This window comes from Panthera uncia (assembly GCF_023721935.1).
Source record: "Panthera uncia isolate 11264 chromosome B2 unlocalized genomic scaffold, Puncia_PCG_1.0 HiC_scaffold_24, whole genome shotgun sequence".
NCBI lineage: Eukaryota > Metazoa > Chordata > Mammalia > Carnivora > Felidae > Panthera > Panthera uncia.
In genome coordinates, this window is record NW_026057580.1 from 19,804,336 (window position 1) to 19,824,512 (window position 20,177).

Consider the following 20,177-nt stretch of genomic DNA (forward strand, 5'->3'; position numbering starts at 1 on the left):
ATATATTCAAAGACCCTTTGTTTATTAATTAATTCATTTCTTTCAACAAATAGACCTACAATGCACTAGTTAATGTGCTAAATGCTAAGGAAACAATGTTCACATGAAAGCTGGTGATACAAATAGACATTAATCATATGATTAGAAACATAGTAGATAATAATTTTAAATCAATAAATAATGATTGGGACTAAAAGAGCTTAAATACAGGGACTTGACTTAGGAGTGTGGGAGAGAAAACTTTATAGGAGGACAATGAGCAGTATGAGCAGAGGGAAAAGCTTATGTAAAAGCCCTGAGACAAAAAAAAAAAGTGGTCTTTTGAAAGAATTAAAGTAAAATAGGGTAGTTAGAATACAAAGGAATAGAAAAAGAGCAGGACAAGTTTACAAATATCAATATAGGTGAAATCATGGAGGGAGTCTTCTTTTTTAATTTTTTTTAATGTTCACTCATTTTTGAGAGAGAAGCAGAGACAGAACATGAGCAGGGGAGGAGCAGAGAGAAAGGGAGACACAGAAGCTGAAGCAGGCTCCAGGCTCTGAGCTGTCAGTACAGAGCCCAACACAGGGCTCAAACTTATGAGCAGGGAGATCGTGACCAGAGCCAAAGTGCAACACTTAACCAACTAAGCTACCCAGGCACTCCACGGAGGGAATCTTCTAAGCCAGGTTAAGGATTTAGGACTGTAATCTAAGAGCAATAAGAAATTCTTAAAGATTTTTAAGGATGAGTGAAATGATGCAATTTGAGTTTTCTAAGAATACTTCTGGGTTCTGCAAGGGGAATAAACTTTAGGAGAAAAAATGGATACAAGTGATGAAGCAGAGGTTTCTGAAATATGAGCTTCTTTAGCAAGCCTAAGGAGCAGCTGAGAACAGAATTCAGGATTTTTAACTCCGTGTCCAACATCAAGGTTTAACATACCATGAGACTTTGCAGAGATTTATTTACATGACTTTGAATTATTGTGGAAATTGCGGACAGTAAATTTGAAAACCTCTCATTTCATATTTATTAAACCTGAATCAAAAGGTCACGTTTAAAAGATCAGTTTCTTATTGATAAAGTTTAGGAAGCTAATTACTGATGGGTAAATTGAAATTCAGAATTTTAAATTTAATTTATTATTTCAGACAGAGAGAGTGCAAGTAGGAGGGAGGGACACAGAGACAGGAAGACACAGAATCTGAATATCAGACTCTGCTTGTGAGCACAATCTGAGTTGTCAGCCCAGAGCCCAATGCAAGGCTTAAACTTGGGAATGGCAAGACCATGACCTAAGTCAGACACTAAGCCTACAGAGCCACCCAGGCTCCCCTGAAATTCAGAATTTTAAACTATGGCCTATTTGTACTGATCAGAGGCTATTTTATAGATTAGGAATTCAAATTTTGGGGAAATTCCTTTTGAAAAAGAATTTATCCTACTCAGGAATGCCAAAATTAAAAAAGCTCATCACTTACCCACAAGCAGGGCATGGCCTAAAATATTGTAGAATGTATTACTGTCCACCTTCAGGCCCAAGGTCCTTGACATGCTGAGGCCTCTACTGAAAGAGCTCCACACTGTGCAGCCCTGGATATAGGAATCTGAACAAGAAAGAGTAAGGCAAACATTTGAAATAAATCCTGATGGCTCCTCAGATTCTGAAGATCATTTTCAAATCAAACTATTATATAACTAAGAACATTTTCCCACACAATAATGAAACTCAGGAAATGAGGAGTTGGAAAGAGAAACCAAATCAAGTAAACAGGCCAATGAGCCTCAAAGATACCAGAGATAAGGAAGGTGGAATCCAAGAGTCAGATGCTAGAGAGAAAACCATCTGAGAAAGATACAGTATGGCCAAACTACCAAAGAACACATAGCTGTCAAGATTTCCAATTGGCCACCATCGTTGGTATCAGTCCTCATCACAATAAGGCAGACAGTGACTAGAGAGAAGCCAAGGACAATGTGAAGAATATTCCTAAAGGACCAAACCTGATCTTTGAAAATCACATCTTCCCTGAGGAGATACACTCATTATTTCTTCAAGCTGTGACATAATTTTTTTAACTTGCCAGGCAATAATATCCTTGGCCCAAGACAGGCCGAGATTCTTCTTCCAAAATGGAAGCAAAGTCAGAGGTTAACCTGAGGATCATGATTCTCACATTGGAATGTGGTAGCTTTATGAAAGCAAAAGGGAAATATCTCTACTATGCTAAAACAAATAGACATTTATTAAAATCATTACATCAGCTCCATGGGTATATTTCATGTACCCCCCTGCTCAATCAAGTTATGTCAACTGAATCAGTCAATGAACAAACAGTTAATGACTATCAACATATTTCAGGAATTGGGCCTTGTGCTGAAGACATACAGATGAATGAAACTAATTCTGTATTTGTGTAACTTCATTCCAGTATAGAAAACTTACATTAAAACAATAATGGCTAATTAAAGGATAAACCCTGATAAAGGAGTTTCATATTATTTCCACGTAGTGGGAGATATTGTATAAATATCAAATGTTTGAAGTACTGAAAAAATTACTTTGGTTTACAAGATAATTTGACTTTTAAATTGGAGCTCTCCAGGGGCGCCTGGGTGGCTCAGTCAGTTAAGCATCTGACTCAGCTCAGGTCATGATCTCAAGGTTCATGAGCTTGAGCCCTAAGTAGGGCTATGAGTTGACAGCCCAGAGCCTGGAGCTTGCTTTGGATTCTATGTCTCCCTCTTTCTCTGCCCCCGCCCCCTGCTTGTGCATGCACGTGCTCTCACTCTCTCTCTCAAAAGTAAATAAACATTTAAAGGAGTAAATAAAAATAAATAAATTGGAGCTATCCAGAAAATTCTCAACTATGTCACCATAGACACTGAGCTTTCACATTCCCCTCCATCTTGGCTCCTCTCGTGCCAGGTACGCTCACATCACTCACCAATAAGTTAACCCATCCACCTCTGTAGGCAACTGCCTGCTGCAGACTTTTCCTGAGTCTGGATCGCTATTGTGCCATTCATTCAATATAGGCCAGCCAATCTGAACAACCAGTAAGTACTAATGTGTTTTTAGAGCTATTATACATGGAATTTAGGGACTGGTAAACCTGTAAAAGTAGCAAGGATTCCAACACCCTCTAACTCTAGTGGCTGGGAGCAACTGGCCACACAGGGTACAAGGGCCTTCAGGGCATGAAACAATAAAAGATTCTTTGGCAAGCATGCGGAAGTTTCTAACCTCTGGGTTAATATGATAACCCCTCCCAGGAAAGTCAACTGCACTTCAACAGAGACCCATAGGGGATAATGTATTAATTCAGTGACTTTCAAACTTTTAAGGCACTGAACACTTTTCAAATAAAACCAAATTTAAGGGGCCCCTGGGTGACTCAGTTGTTTAAGCATCCGACTTCAGCTCAGGTTATGATCTCATGGCTACTGAGTTCAAGCCCCATGTCAGGCTCTGTGCTAACAGCTCAGCTTCAGATTCTGTGTCTCTATCTCTCTGCACCTCCCCACTCATGCTGTCTCTATCTCTCTGTCTCAAAAATAAATAAACATTAAATTTTTTTCAAATAGATAAAAGTGTAGCTATTCTGAAGTAGGTTGGAGGAGGCAGATTGATTTTTGAGCAAGGAAGATTTTGATTATGTTCAACTGATACTTCATATGTGACTGCAACCCTGACTTATACTGGAGCTGGTGCCACATCAAACTTTCTGAAGCATTATAAGCACCAGGAGATCAAAGAACCAGAGAGTAGTGCACAAAGATACTGACCATCCCAAGGCGCTAGGGAAGGAGCCATGTTAGAAACCATCTCCCTGAATATCAAAAATAAATAATATAGAAAAGATTTGGCAAATTAGGATAAATAGAGGTCCTTGGTTTGCATATGATTTCAGGTGAATAAAGAAAAAAAAATGCTGCAGGTGTCAGGATTCTGCCCTCAATGCTTACTTGAGCTCAATGATTACTTTGTCATTGCCTGTTGAAATCTTAGCATCTCTCAAGGCCCACATGAACCACCAAGTATGCCCTGATAATCTTTGTCAGACATTACCCTCAGAACACCATCCCTTTTCAAGAAAAGCAAAGCTTGAATGTGTCAGTGTTAGAGGTGCTGGGGAGGGTAACTCAGTATGAGAGCTGCTATCTTGAATACTTAGCATCTCTGGATCTCTGCATATTAGCTTCGGATATTGCCTTGAATACTCCTATGTCTCTCCAACTTTGGTTTCAGTACCTTTATCTACATCTGGTCATATTCTTCCTTTCTGGTTCTGATTCTGTTTTTCACCTAGTTGTTCTTATCTGCATTTGATGTTTCCTGTTCCGTTCTTATGTCTTTAGATCTGGCCAAGATCTGCACCCATCTGCCTGCTCAGTGGGCACAGGGAAACTACCTGGTCCTCAGCCCATTCACTCCCACTTTTCCAAGCAGAAGATTCCTCTGCGTTAGGACCGTTTCACATGGAAATGCTTTCTGCTGCACCTGGGCTCTCATAAAAGTGATTATGTGTACTATTTAATATCAGTTTGCCTGTAATCACAAAGCTAGTAAATGACAGAGGTAGGATTCAAGATGTGGTTAGCTCCTTGTCTATTGTACCTATAGTGATGTTTCTCAAAGTGTACTCCACAGACTACTTTTTCTAGAATCACAAGGTTTGCTTGTTAATAATTCAGATTGCTAGGCCTAGCTTACACCAGAATTTTTCAGAACAGAGTCTCTAACTCTAAATTTTAGTAAACTCCCCAAATAATTTTTGTTAGACATACTAAAATTAGAGAACCACAGGTCTAGAGTATAATTATCCATCTTTGAACCTCCCATGTACCCTGAATGTAGAGCCTTGAACACGGAAGAAGAGAGAAAAAAAAAAAAGAAGAAGAAGAAGTCATAGACCTGGACCCGCTTACCTCTCAGAGCTCCCACCAGAGTCAGTGAGCTCAGCTGCCGATGGAAGGCTTGCCCCAAGTCCCGGAACTGCACTCCCTTCAACTGGACCCGACTGGGCTCCTCTGGGAAAGACTGAACAATGACTCTGGCCCCCAGATCCCTGGATCCCAGCATCTTCTCACTCTTGGAATATAAACAGTCTTGTAAATTACCTGAAACATAGAATGAAGTCAGGGGGACCTGAAGCATGTGCAACATGCTTCCAGACAAATCATCCAGTAGGAAAGGTACTGTTGGTGCAAAGGACAAACGATTATTGTTTGTTTCATTTAATAATCTTATTTCCCTTTTACTTTGATTTTCCTCTTTGGATTATTAATTAAAACATCCAATAACTAGGACATGATGTTGCCTTCACTCTATTATTTCCAGAAGCCCCCAAATCAATCACCTTAATTACTGTCACAAAGAGGCTGACTATAACCCACAAACCCAACCTAAATAGATGCTTATTTCAATCCAAAAGATCCCCTGGAGGGAGCATGCAATAAAATGACCTTCTCGTGGTTGATAATTGTAGGGAAGAAATGTGAGCGCTGAATGCAATCACAGCTCTTTTTAGTCTTATACTGTCCAATGGGGTTTCCCCTTTATTTTGTTGCTTTGCAGTTTGGGGACTTAGCAATAATGCCACTGCAGAAATGGCACAGGTCTCCAGAGAAGTAACTGAGTGACATCCTCCCCACCTGCACCCTCAATACCTCCTTCCCAGCCCCTTCCCTAGTGAGGATAACAAATTGCAACACCATAATGCATTCAGGGTACCACTGCAACAGGGTATTGTGGCCTCAGGATCCAGGATACCTTCTGTTGACGCGTGCCATTTGATGGCATGAACTAACCTCAGAATAGGTACAAAACCAACTTCTGAAATATTTCTTCATTATTCATATTAATAAACCAAAATGCTACAAATAAAAAATGATGCACCATTCCACAGTGAATAATTTGCTAACACCCAGGAATAAATATAAGAGGTAAATGAAGAGGTGTTTCATATTTGTATGCTTTACCGCAATTTTGATTATTATGTCAGTGATCCATAATTTTTTGAGTGACTAGGTCTCATATTATTTATTTGGCTACCTTGTTTACTCACCTAAGCCCCACACAAAGAAAGGTGAGTGATACGTTACTTGTTTTTAATGAATGTCTATGAATTTGTTTTATTTTAAGAATTTTGTAATAACATTTAAGAGTTATGAAATTGGGGATTTTTCCATTAGGAGCCAACAGACCTAAAATGGCCCAAACCTAAAAGTATCATCTCTCTAGCAGCATAATCAAAGGTAATGTTTTGGACAATATGGTCTGAGAATACCTGTATGAGAACTACCAAAATGGTTTGAACAGAATGCAGATTCCATTTCAGAAGAATTGTTAAAGCTGGCAGTCACTGGATTCTAATCCACTGTATCCAAACCGTTTTCAGAATGACATGTTTGAGAGCTAGGTGACTGGGGTGGTGAAGGGTGGACTCAAGGTCCCTCTCACCCAACCACATTTCAATATTACACCCACATGCATCTATATGTAGACATGACACAAATCTTAATTCCAGCCATGACACTTCTTCCAGGCTCCAGACACTACCAGGGCACCTCTACTCAGATCCTGGCCTGGCATCTGTCTTGACATTTACAAAATTAAAGTCATGATCTGCAGCCTTCCACTCCAAAACCTGTTCCCATTCCCATCTCACTAAATAGCCTCATCATCCATCCAGAGCTCATGCCTGGGAGTCATCCTTGACACCCACACCATCCTAAACCAAAGTTGACAAATGAGATCTTCACAACATGTGAAAGCCTCATAATCTACAGCCTGGGAAACCAAAACATAACCTACTAAACTAACCATCCCTGAAATAGATGTTTAATAGGCACATCAGTGTGATTCAGTGCCTGTTATTCTTCTAGAAGATAAATTGACTTTTCAACCACTTACTTAAAGTATGTGGTAGTTCACTCAGAAAACAAACTCCAAAAGTGGGGGTGAGGGGAAACAGAAGAGCCCTATTAGTCTAATCAGTAACAATGTGCTGCCTGTGTCTGTGACTCTGGCATTAAACTGTTCTCCTGAGAATTTCAGAAGTGGTCTGGAATCAGAGTTAAGATTTCTGGGAAAAATGTTTGGTTTTTTTTCCAGAATATTTTTGCCCCAGAGAAATAATTTCACAAGTGGAAACTATTCTCTACCTCTTCCACTAGGTTGTGGAAGGCAGGAGAAGAAATGACAACTTATCAAGACCATTCTGAGTTAAAGAATATTATGAATATGCAAAGACTAAGGGTTTATTCCATTTTGAAAGAAGTCAACAATACTACATATCATTTGACAATAAGAACATTCTTTCTCACTCATTGACTTTTCAATAAAATACTTCTCTACCTTCTGAACCACTGGCCTCCTGGCATGAAGCAAGGTGCTTCATCCTCTCAGTAGTGAGATTTCCTCGTATGGTAACACTCCTGCTGAGCAGCGCCACTGTGACCTTTAAAATATGGCGTCTTCCAGCCACCCAACTCTCTGTGAAGTTGTGAGAATATCTGAAGAGGGGGGAAAAAAAGAAAAAGACACATCTGAAGATACTACTCCAAATTTTATTAGGAATTGTAAGCCACTAGATTAGCGTCTCTGTTTGGGAGTCTATTTCCTTAGAAGCTCAGATACAGAAGAGTGAACTATGGGCACAAGTATGCGAAAATTAGGAATTCTGCAGATGATTGCACCATAACGCAGAAGGTCTAGAGTCTTCCAAGAGAAACGTATTTAAGAAATCTAAATCTTTCAAACATTTCATACTTTATAATTTTCTTATCAAAACATCTAGCATTATTTAATGTAAAAAATACATCACTGAAAGACAAATAAGTGTCCAGACACCAACACAATTAAGACTTCATCTTCTTATATCTAAACAGAGCCTAGCTGATATTCAGTACCTCAAGGGTGATCTCAGATAGAGGTCTGTAGTGTGCACAGTGTCCACAATGACCATCTCTTCAATGGGTTTTGCACCTTTGATACCTATTCCACTGATGATAACAACTTCATCCCCAGAGTGCCAGTCCACAGCATCTTCCAGAGCCAACACTTTGTCACTGGCATAGGCAGCTGCTCGAAGATGGGTGACAGTTACTTCTGGTAGCGAACCTAAAGTCAAACAAGGAAAACTTATCTAGACATTTTGATAGTTAATAGGAATTTGCTAGTATTCAGCCCAATAATTCTGTAAAACAAGAGTCCAGGAAGGCAAACATCAGGCTTGATGAGCACTGATGCTTTTGGATATTAGGTTTCTCTTCTGTCACATGTTGTAATAAAAATTATGCAGGACTGAACATGACATGGGGTGAAAAACACAGGAATTGGAGTCAGCCTAAACTTACAATCAAATCATAGTTTTGCCATGTTCTAACCAAGGGTAATATACTCAAGGATGGGCCCCAGTTTCCTCAGCTGCAAAGCAGAAGTAGCAAGATCTTTCCACATAAGGTGTTAGGAGAACTAAATGAGATAACTATGAAATATCTAGCTTGGATCTTCAAATAAGAGATGTAAACATACTTTAGTCTTTTCATTCCCTGCATCATGCTGTTTTGAAAATGAAATTTAACCACCTCTTTCTTATTACAAATAAAAACAAATGGGTATTAGACTCTGAATATAAAAGTTCATAACAAGTCTCTAATCTGAAGACTTCAGTGCAACTTACAAATAGGGTTAGGAGAGCACTGATTCACGATTACCTTGGATTGGTTGTCCTAAGCCTTGATGATTTAAATGATCCCTTCAAATTCTGAACTGGGTGTATCCAAGATGGATTTGCAAAGCAAAGGGGAATATGGGGGAACTTGAGACTCTAGATTTCTTGGTTTGTATGAGGCTCCAGGGCATCCATCTGACCTTCCCCATGCCAGTATGCTCCTCCTTAATGATCAAAGACTCAAGAAGGTAGTCTGTCTCATATTTTACTCTGACCTTTTCCAACAAGGGTCAAAGCAAAGACTTTTTTCAAGCCATTACCTGAAGCAGCACTTCAGAAAACACGTGGCTTACTCCCAACTCCTCCTCCTTTCCTCAGTACATTTCCTTCCTCCTTTGCAATAGATCATAATTTACCTTTAGCCCATAGCAACTTACTGTCCTCCCTTGTTGCACTAAAGTAAAATAATAATGCTTGAATCTCCAACTACAGAGGTAGCCGACAATAAATCATTTTCAAATTATTTTAAACTTCCCTCTTTATTTGTGTCTGTGTGTGCCCAGGCACATGTCTAGGCTTGGAAAGGTCCTTAGGTTAATGATGTAATTTCTGAGGTTTACTTGGGCAATAATTTTATCTTGAAATTATTTACAGAGTTCAAAATTTCTAATTATAGGGCAGGTGGGAATTAAGACATAAATCATCCCAAAAGAAAATAATTTTATTTCTTGTTTGTATCTTTTAACCTTTGGTAACAATAAAATAAAATAAAGTCTATTTATATGTATATATACATACATATATACATATATACATATATATATATATATGTGTGTGTGTGTGTGTGTGTGTGTGTGTGAATTTCTATGATCCATTCTTGAATGTCTGCATGGAAAATTTTCTACCAAGCACAGAAAATGTTTATCAAAGACAAAATGCTCTTGAACTCTGTGATCAATTGTGCACAATACTAAATCACTATGCAAAAAACACCTACTATGCACCTATTAACATGCAAGCTCCAGGTGGCAGAATCAAGAATAGGAACAACAAAGGTATTTCTTAACTAATCATTCTTATAATTATACTTAAGTCAGAATGAATGAAAAAAATCACAGAGAATATTTGAAGTGTGTTTTTAACTATTAACATACGCATACATCCTTTGAAATGTTGATAGCGCTTTTGGAAAGCAGAATTATCTCATAACTTATTCACTCTCATAGCAAAATAACATATTTATGTGTATGACCAAAGCATCAGTCTTGGTTGTTTCATCAGTGCCAGCCTCATCTGTCCAGCAACATAGTGGATATTGACATTTGGACAGCTACTGTCATCTGAAACTCACAAATGTCAAAATAATTATAATAATCACCTGAGCTAGACCCTCTGCAAATACCTTTTCTTCTTCTGACCATTCTGCATTGTTCTTTATTTAAACCTTGCTAATTTTTTTTTAGTTTTATCCCTTCTTTATTTATAACCTGCAGTATCTGCTTACAGTACTCAGTACTAAAGCCAAAATTCCCTTTCTGATTTTTAAAACTCTCCATAATCTGACTCTACTTTATGGCCCTTGAGTCTGTAATAAACTCTATTCCAGGAAACCCAGTCTCTTTGCCTCTTCTCACTTAACAGGATCATGCCTACCTGTATCCCTTTACCCATTCTTCCCTTTCCACCTGTGTGCCTGGCCTTCCTTCTCTGATCTAGTCTTCCAAAATGCAGCTCAAGACCCACTTCTTCCACTGAATTTCATGGAACACTTCAGCCCATCCTTATGTCCACCTCCTCCTATAGACACTATAGAGATGTGGAGTTCTTACTTGAGCAAAAGATATGTTTACATCTGGGATTTAGGTATGCCTGGGTTTGTGGCTAGTTTGTGGGCCATTTGTTTGAGTTGTTTTGCATGGGAGGAGAAACTTACACAAAGGAGCAGATGGGAAAAAAAAGAGGATGACAGAGACCGCATGGGGTCTGTCTCAGATACGAGCCTTCAACTCAGCTCAATTCATGAGGATTTGAGTTAACTATTTTGAATATTGTCTTCTGGACATTCACTTACAAACCCCCATCAGATAGACACCTAAATGAGTATATAATGACCAATATGCTAAAAGCAGAAAAAACAACACAAACATTTATTTAGAACTTAAAACAAACCCAACCCATGCTAAGAAGTTCTAATAGAAGGAAGAACTGGTTTTTTCTTGTTATTGTCTTCCTTTTAACAGATTGTACAGATTCAAAAACCAAAATACTTCAAGGATAAGTTTTTATCATAATGAGATGTCAGCACTGAGTTCTAAAACTGGGTCATCTGAGTCCAGAACCAAAAGAACGGGACACGTAATAGAATACCTGAACCTCGAAATAACTGAATTAACTGTACCTGATCAGCTTTGATACTGAAAGAATTATTTTTCTTACTTCATAAATGTTATTTAAGTGCCTCACAAAGCAAACCCACTGACTTCTGAGATGAAGAAAGAATTGCCCACATTGTAAACGTGAGTCATTTCACTTCACAGAACTCTTAGGAAACCCAAGTTGGGCAGCTCCCTTCCTTTCTTTACCACAAATCAAAAAACATAAAAATACAGTTGAAAAAGCTCAATAACTTATAAATATGCTTAAATGAAAAGGGTTATGCTCTTAATGTGTAATTTAATACAATGTTTAACCACTTTAGGCTTTCAACATTGACCTGTTAACCAACAAACTATTCATTTACTCCCACTAATGACTTCTACTCATAATTGTATTTCCTACAAATTATTGTCCAAGCATTTCAGTGCCATTCATCCATAATTACACAGTCCCAGAGAACCATCTTACCAAATGGGCATGAAGAGAAAGAAAATAATCTTTGTGGGTTAACACACTTTAAAATCACTAATTGCTCTATGTTTATTTTGTAGGACTTCAATCTTTATTCCAAGTGAATAACTGCCAAGACCTTTCCAAATCACTTGGGGGAGGGGAGGTAGTGAAGGAAAAGAAGAGGAAGAGAGAGTGAAGGGAGGGGAGAAATGAAGGAAAGAATCATATTGTTAAAATAATGTTCACATCAGAATAGAAATATAAAGGAACTCACAAAAGAACTAGAAATAGTTTTCCAAAATACATGCAAATTATTTCCCTCTATTTCCACCTGCAGCTTCGCATTATGCGTAGCAAAACAATGAATTCTGCTTTTTCTTTTATGTAGATGAACACTTCTCATGTACTGGAAAGACAGACATGAAGGAGGGCACCTGGGTGGCTCTGTCGATTAAGCGTCCCACTGTTGATTTCAGCTCAAGTCATGATCTCATGGATGTGAGATAGAGCCCTGGATCTCTCCCTCTCCCTCTCAAATTAAATAAATCAACATTAAAAAAAAAGAAAGATGAAAGAAAGATGGACCTGTCCTCCAGGGTCCATGACCAGTACAGGAAACAGACAAAAGTCACAAATGTACCATTTTAAGTGTTAACACAGAGGGACATCCAGGGTCTACTGGTGCACAGGTGTGGGTACTTCGCTCACACAAAAGGGGGGTTGTTTCTGGGAATGCTTCCCAAATAGGTGATAACTGAGCTGGGTCTTTAGGGATAAGTCATAGTGGGCCAGATGACAAAACAGAGTACTCCAGGTAAAGGTAATGGTATATACAATGATGTGGGCCAATGTGACACATTCAAATAACTGCTATATATGTGACATTGGCAGAATGCACATACGGGGAATGGGAGTTGCTGATGAGAGTCAGTGAGACTGCATCTGGAAGGTGAGCAAGACCTACTTAGGAAGGGACTCTCAGGCTCTCTCAAAGAACTAAGAGTTTATCCCAAAAGTAACCACCAAAATAATACTTAAGATGGTAACAGAGAAATCAGACTCTTCTGAGACTAGTGATATTTTAAAACCATGAGTACACATATCAAACTGAGGGGAGAGAATCCTTAGTGAGAAACTATATTTACTGCATATTGGGTAGAATGAGAAAAAGCCTAAGTCAAGTCCTAAGATGATCAAGGGCCAGCCAGGGGGCAAGAGAGAGCTTGATGTGTTCCAGGAACTAAATGGAGATAGGGGTATCTGGAGAAGGCAAATGAGATGGCACAGTGTGACTGGTGCAGGACCTTGGTGGCCTGTTTCAAAGGACTTAAATCTAACTTGAAACAGTTATGTGATCAAATTTATGTTTTTAACCGTCACCCTGGCTGTTGAGTGAAGAAAAGATTGCAGGGCGGTAAAAGGAAAGTTAGAAGTCTATGTAGCAGGGTGCTGCAGTAAATGTAGAAGATGAGTGCAGTAGGTCAGATAAGAAGTTTTAATAAGTATTTGGCAGTGGATCTGGAGACAGATATAAAAATCTGAGATATCTTTTGGAGAATCAAGAGGACTGGCTGATTGGATCTAGAGGTAAAGGAGAAGTCAATGGTGACTTATAGGCTGACCAAGAGCAGAACCAAGTTGGTAGATAGATAAACAGGGACATTTAGGGAAGAAGAAAAAAGAATCCATTAAATAAACATTTATTAAACACCTATTATGTGCTATGTTCCATGTGCTCTTCCAGCCACTGGAAATACAGTAGTGAGAAAAACAGTCAAAACCCCTGCCTTCAGGTAGTTTATACTCCAATGGCATTCACTTTTAGACATATTAAGCTTTAGATGACCATTTTAGGCAGGTTACATTTTAGATATTAAAGAGAATATCCAAATGAAAAGTCTGAAGCTCAGAAGAGATGTCTGAAGTTACATATATAGAGAAATATATAAACAGAGGTTAATCTATATAAATGAGTGGGATTACCTGAGAGAAGTATATAATTATGAAAAATACCTGAGATCAGGACCATGGGAACATTGTCATTCTAAAATTGAGTAGATGAGGAGAAACCGAAGAGGAGCAATAGAAGGAAGAAAACTAAAAGATGAAGACACACACACATGCCCATAATTAAACAAGACAAAGCAGTGGGAAGAAAGTCTTATTCAACCATGCAACTGCCTAAGGACCCATTCCTCCCCACCTCCTTACCCTTGTATTACTGTTAAGGTCTGGGTACCCACCTAGCATCTCTTAGTGTTTGTGTCCTATTTCCCACTGTTCATTCCATCTCCCTTTCTGCATAGTAGCTGGAATTGAGCTTTGAGGGCAAAGGTATGGAGAGAAAACCCTGCCCTTCTATCATTTCTCATTTTCCCCTTCCTCCTGGCAGCGCTTGACCCAAATTCTCTAGTCGTATACTATCTCTAACAACAGGAAGAGGTGATAAATAGCCAGAGAAATTGGAGAAAGACTATTACCTATGATTCCACCTTGCATCTGAGCTGGTTCTCTCTGCTCCCAGAAACTGCATCATGCCAGGAGTCTGCCTCTGGGCCACAGAAGTCATTCTAAGGCCAGAGGGACTGAGAGCACCCTGTTTCTAGTAATCAATAAGAATTATGATAGTAGAGCCCAAATGGAGAGAGAGGTGTTCCTGGTATCCCATAGTAGAAATGGACCTACTCTCCATGCAATTAGTCTTATACTCAGTGGTCAGCTGCTATACTCCCACTAGCATTAAACAGCGAGGACAGTGAGGGGAAGCAGACTGTTGAGGGCTCACCTGGGTCCTAAACCACAAAATTATCAGCATTTCCTTGAGAAAAATATATCCTAAATTCCAAACAACCATCTTACAAAGGAACTCTTTGAACTCAAACCATTTGTGAATTGGAGATGATCCAATTTACTATACTTCAGAAAAGGAGACTGTGACATTAGCATTAATATAAGACTATCTGGCAGACCAAAGAGATGGAATGGGGTATTTTTCATGTACCATTTCCCTCTGCCCTTGAGAACCACTTGCTGTGATATCTCTGTTGGTCAAAGACAAAACCTGACAGGGAATCCTGCATGAGCTCAACTCTGTGTGTGCACTATGAGCCTTCTGCATCATTACTGGTTAATCATGGGTGGTACCAATGGAGCAGGGAACATGTGCCTGCAGGAAGGAGAAGGCTCAACAGAGCAATCCTCTAAATGTGCAGATCAGCTAGCTGTATCCACAGCTGAGCAGTAAACATTTCCACACTGTGATGAAAGGGATTCGAGCACAGTCTGTTCCCAATGCTGAGAAGTCTACCATTTTGTTGGCAGAGGGGTGTAGACTAAGGCTAACCAAGGTTATTTGGATGGTGCAGTGAGACAAGCCTTTTCCAAAGGCATAAAGGAAAGGCTAATCTTTGTTTCTACCCAATCTGACTTTTACTTTTACTACCATAATTAAAAATAAGTGACTAAGAAGAATATAAAGCTCAAAATACCCAGGAAATAGTGAATTGTAAGATATAGGAAAACATCTGTAACGCTGTTCCTAGCTCCTGTGAGGATTTCAGGCCAATTAAACAAATGGCATTCTTAGAACTGTACTGGCCAGTCCTTTACATAGAGGTGCAAAATCCAGTTGCTCAGAACAAAAGGCTTCTGTAGCGTGTCTTTAATACCCACTTCTGTTCATTGTCCAAAAAATACGAAAAACTTCAGGTATATTTCTGACCAGATAGATACTTTTTTAAAAAATGTTTGTTTATTTATTTATTTTGAGAGAGAGAGAGCATGCGCAGGCATGGGAGGGGCAGACAGGGAGACAAAGAAAGAATGCGAAGCAGGCTCCAAGCTGCCAGCACAGAGCCCAACGTGGGGCTCAAACTCACGAACCATGAGATCATGATCTGAGCTGAAATCAAGAGTCAAACACTAAAGCCACCCAGGCGTCCCAATAGTAATTTTGATAATCACTACTACAGTGTATGGTTTGGAGTGGAGGCAACAATGAGGAAAAAATGACTAATTTTCAATAGTGTAATTTCATTTTAGAAAAGCAATTGATACATAATGTTGAATATAAAAATATAGAGAAACAAAAGAAGACACAAAAGCATCCAGAATCTTACTGCAACAGATTAATGTATGTCTTTTCTTTCCTATAGTTCTTTCCTATGTTCACACGTTGACAAAATTTCATATATAAGTAAATAATTCAACACATACTACAGAAGTGTTCTATAATTCTTGACATACCTTTTTGTTTTTTTTGCAAATTCTCCTTACCCAACTTAGTAGGAACATCTTTCAGCTGTATTGTACATAATTTAACATCATGATGGTATCATAGCATCTCACTGAAAAGTTGTGTATTTTGTTTACAGATCCCTTATTTCTTCATACTCAGTTTCTTCCCAATATGTTGCTTTCATGAACAGTTCAGACATGAACATTCTTGAGCATAATTTTTATACATGCTAATGATCACCTCCTTAGAATAAATTCCTAAAAGTGGCATTGTTATATCAAGGCAATATCAAGGCATACACTTAGCCTTTTGATATAATCACCAAATTGTCTGACAGGAGGACTCACATACTTGTATATCCAGTAGGAGCACACATGGATGCCAGTTCCTCAGACTTTCTACTTTTTTTTCTTTTTTGGTCAATTTGATTGTTCAGGGGGAAAAAAATCACTTTTGTTTTAATTTGCATTTCTTTGATTACTAATGAGAAGGTAGACAAAAATTCGTAAAAAAACAAAAAAGAATCTTTTACTGTCAACATAGGATAAACCTGAGCCCTCTCCACATGCACTCATATTAACTGGCCATTTGCACTAATTATGCAGACATGTCTATTCACATTATCTGCCAGATTTTAAACTTGTTCTAAAAAGTCATTTATAAAAGACATTAATCTGTATCTATATCAGATGAGAACTGAATGTGTGATTAAGCTAACATTAACAATCACAGGGAAATGTTGCTGTATTAGTTTCCTATTGCTGCTGTCACAACTACAACATTATTGTCTCAAAACAACAAACTGTATTATCTAATAGTTATGAAGGTTAGAATTCCAATTTTAGCTGGTTTCACTGAGCTAAAATCAAGGTGTAAGTAGGATTGTTTCCTTCTGGAGGCTCTGAGGAAGGAAAATCTGTTTCCCTGCTTTTTTTAGCTGCTAATGGCCACCTAGTATTCCTTGGCTTGTGGGCTCTTCTGTCTTCATGGAGCATCCCTACTGTCTCTGTTCCCTTCCATCCCATCCTCTTCTTTGACTCCTCCTGTGTCCCTCAGATAAATACCAGTGTGCTTACATTAAGCTTCTCTAGGAAATCCACAATAATCTCGCAATTTCAAAATCTTTAATCATATCTGAAAAGCCCCTTTTGCCAAATAAAGTAATCTTCGTGGGTTCCAGGAATTGGGACATGAACATATCTGGGGCCATTTTTCAGGTACCACAATTGAATTTTTGAATAAATAGTATGGAGAAAACTGACTAGCCATTTGAAAAAAAAAATTAGATAACTGACTTATACGCTATATCAAAATAAATTCCAGATGGATTAAAGCAGGAGTTGGCAAAGTTTTTCTGTAAAGAGCCAGATAGTAAATTGTTTCAGGTTTACAGACCAGGCAGTCTCTGTTGCCATTGCAACATGACAGAGCCATAGATAATACCTAAACACATGGATGGGCATGGCTGTGCTTCAATAAAAATTTGTTTACAAAAACAGATTTGAACCATGGGCCATAGTTTGCTAACCCTGGATTAAAGACACCAATGTGAATGGATAGATAAATACATACATACATACATACATACATACATACACACACCAGGAAACATATATGTAAATTTTTATATCATCTATAGAGGAAAGAGTTTTCTAAGTGTGACATCAAAGGTAGAAACCATTTTTAAAAATTGTAGAATTGCTATTATACAGATTAGAAAACATCATAAAAATACTGAAGGTAAATAACTGGGAAAGAAACAGGTTCTTTATGTCCCCATCAAGAATACTACAAAGGGAGCCAAAAGAGGTAAGTCCCCACTTGGAATCACAACATAACCTGAAAAATTAAAATTGAGAATACAGTTCCAGAACCCTGAAAGGAGTATCTTCTGTCCATCTTTCTGCCACTGGTAAACACCTGGTATGTGTGTGTAAATTAGAAGCGAGCCCATGTGTGTCTTACGTGTATGAAGCGGATGGAATGAATGTTTGCTACCTCCCCTTCTGGGCCCCAGTTTAATTATCTGTAAGATGAAAGGAATGATCCCAGTCTTTGCTACTTCACAGAGTTGTTGTGAGAGTTGAATGAGAGGAAAGAACAAGAAGCAGTTTTGAAAATTATAAAGTGCCAGGATCTAGGTAAAATCCAATTTTAACAAATACTGAACATAATGCCCAATTCAACGATACTCTTCCTCCATGACCAGGCTGAAAGCAATACTATTAATAGTACTGCTTTGATGATATATATGGAAGAATTCTCTTTGAAGGAAAAATCACAAGCTCTGGCCCACGTAGCATTCCATTTACTTAGCAATGTTGAATTTCTTTTGATACTAAAAAATGTAAAATATGTCAAGTCAAGACTATTATTAACTATTTAATAAACTAAAAGAAGGTTACCAAGTCTGGAGCACTGCAGTGAGGCGAGAGGAGTAGGAGGGGAGCTGGAAAACAAGGCAGAAGGAGTACGCAGGAACTATATCATATAGAATACTGTAACCATGTTAGAAATTATGGACTTTATCCTAGGAACAATGGGAAGCCACCGGAGAGCTTTGAGCAGCAGCATGATATAAACAGATCTGTGTTTTTAAAAGATCACCTTGGTGGGGTGCCTGTGTGGCTCAGTCAGTTAGGCATCCAACTCTTGGTATTGGCTCAGGTCATGATCTCACAGTTTGTGAGATCAAGCCCCACGGGGCTCTCTGCTGACAGCATGGAGCCTGCTTGGTATTCTCTCTCTCCCTCTCTCTCTCTGCCTCTTCCCTGCTCACATGTGCACCTGAGCACTCTCTCTATCAAATATAAATAAATAAATAAATAAATATACATCACCCTGGTTCCAGGGTAAAGAATGAACTAGACAGGGCCAAAAATGGCAACCAATAGATAAACCAGAAAGCTTAAATTGTAAGCCCACACACCAATTGGTGGTATGGTGAACAAAGATGATAATAAGGGGAGGGGGGGAGAAGTAAATGGTAAATGGGTTCAGGATTTATCTAAGAATTAAAATGAGGACTTGGTGACAGATACAATAAGGGGAATTATAGAAAAGGGGAAATCAAGAATGACAGCCTGGTCTCTGGCTGATGGATTACTGGAAAACAATAAACACCATCGTAGCTTTCTTAGAATAATAATGAGGTTCCTTTCTCTTTTTGGCTTCAGCCAAGTCCTAATATAGTTGAGCCTTGAACAACAGGGGGTTTGAACTGCACAGGTCCACTTATATGGGTCCACCACAGGACTGTAAGTGTATTTTCTTTTATGATTTTCTTAATAACATTTTCTTTTCTCTACCTCCCTTTATTATAAGAACACAGTATATAATACATGTGACACAGGAAATAAGTGCTAATTGACTGTTTATGTTATCAGTAAGGTTTCCTTCCAGTCAACAGTAGGCAATTAAAGGTAAGTTTTGGGGGGGAGGTCAAAAGTTATATGTGGATTTTCAACTGTGCAGGGTGTCAATTCCCCTAACCCCTGCATTGTTCAAGGACCAGCTATGCTCAAGATTGATAACCTTTGCTGCCCATTGCCCTGTATGTACACATTTATACAAAAGAGTGGCCAGTCCAGATCAAGATTCATATGGTCTCGAATCCCCTAAACTGAAAACTGTCTTAAAATCAACCTCCTTCTTTTACTAACACTTTCTAGACATAATCAAATCTAGAAAATATCACAACATTATTATATATTCCTTAATTCTAAATTTTCTATTTTTGTGTTTCTATCAAACGTGGCTTTGGTTTTGCTTAGTGAAGTGACTGATGGTTTATTAGCGTTTCTTTTTTTTCTAGCCAAACTAAATAAATTTGAATATATTAGTATCCAGTAAAGACTTATTAATTTGGAATTCCAAATTAGTAAGAGTAGTAAAAATGTTAGATTGTCATATGTTTAAAAAATAGACAAGCTATTATCTTTACCTGCCCATTCTCTTATCCTGACTACATAATACAGCTCTAATGTTAATAAACTATCCTCCCTCAACCTAAGACAACATAGTCTGGGTGGTTGTCTACACCCTTGCTCCCTCTTGGCCAAAAGAATACCTCTACCCTGGTCATAGCAAAAGTTTTTGTGACAGGCTTATGACCCAAACAGGGCCAAAGTTAATTCTGAGGTTTTATTCAAGCTTTCATCCAGTTGCTCACACAACATATATTTCTTAAAAGCCTACTATGAATCCAGGCACTGTTGAAGGCAATAGGAATGTTATAAATGAAAAAATTAAAACAAAACAAAAAAACAGGAAAATCCCTGCGATCATGATATATACATTCTACTAAGGAAGATTCTAGAACAAGTAAAATAAATATGATAAATAAATTGTATATAATATATTAGTGTTAAAAGCTAAGGGGGAGAAAACAGAAGAAGAAATGTGAACACTGACAGGACTAAATGTTGGAATTTGCTCAGGAGTCA

General features: G+C 38.3%; 1 protein-coding gene across 1 annotated transcript in view; it reads right to left on the reverse strand.

The window, feature by feature from the left end:
* Positions 1-20,177, reverse strand: part of PKHD1 (PKHD1 ciliary IPT domain containing fibrocystin/polyductin) — a 483,789-nt gene that overhangs the window by 290,166 nt on the left and 173,446 nt on the right. The window contains exons 37-40 of the mRNA XM_049653801.1: positions 7,903-8,113; positions 7,349-7,506; positions 4,918-5,109; positions 1,467-1,592 (exon numbers count right to left, since the gene is read on the reverse strand). Coding sequence (XP_049509758.1) covers positions 1,467-1,592; positions 4,918-5,109; positions 7,349-7,506; positions 7,903-8,113 — 687 coding nt within the window. The remainder of the gene's footprint in view (positions 1-1,466; positions 1,593-4,917; positions 5,110-7,348; positions 7,507-7,902; positions 8,114-20,177) is intronic.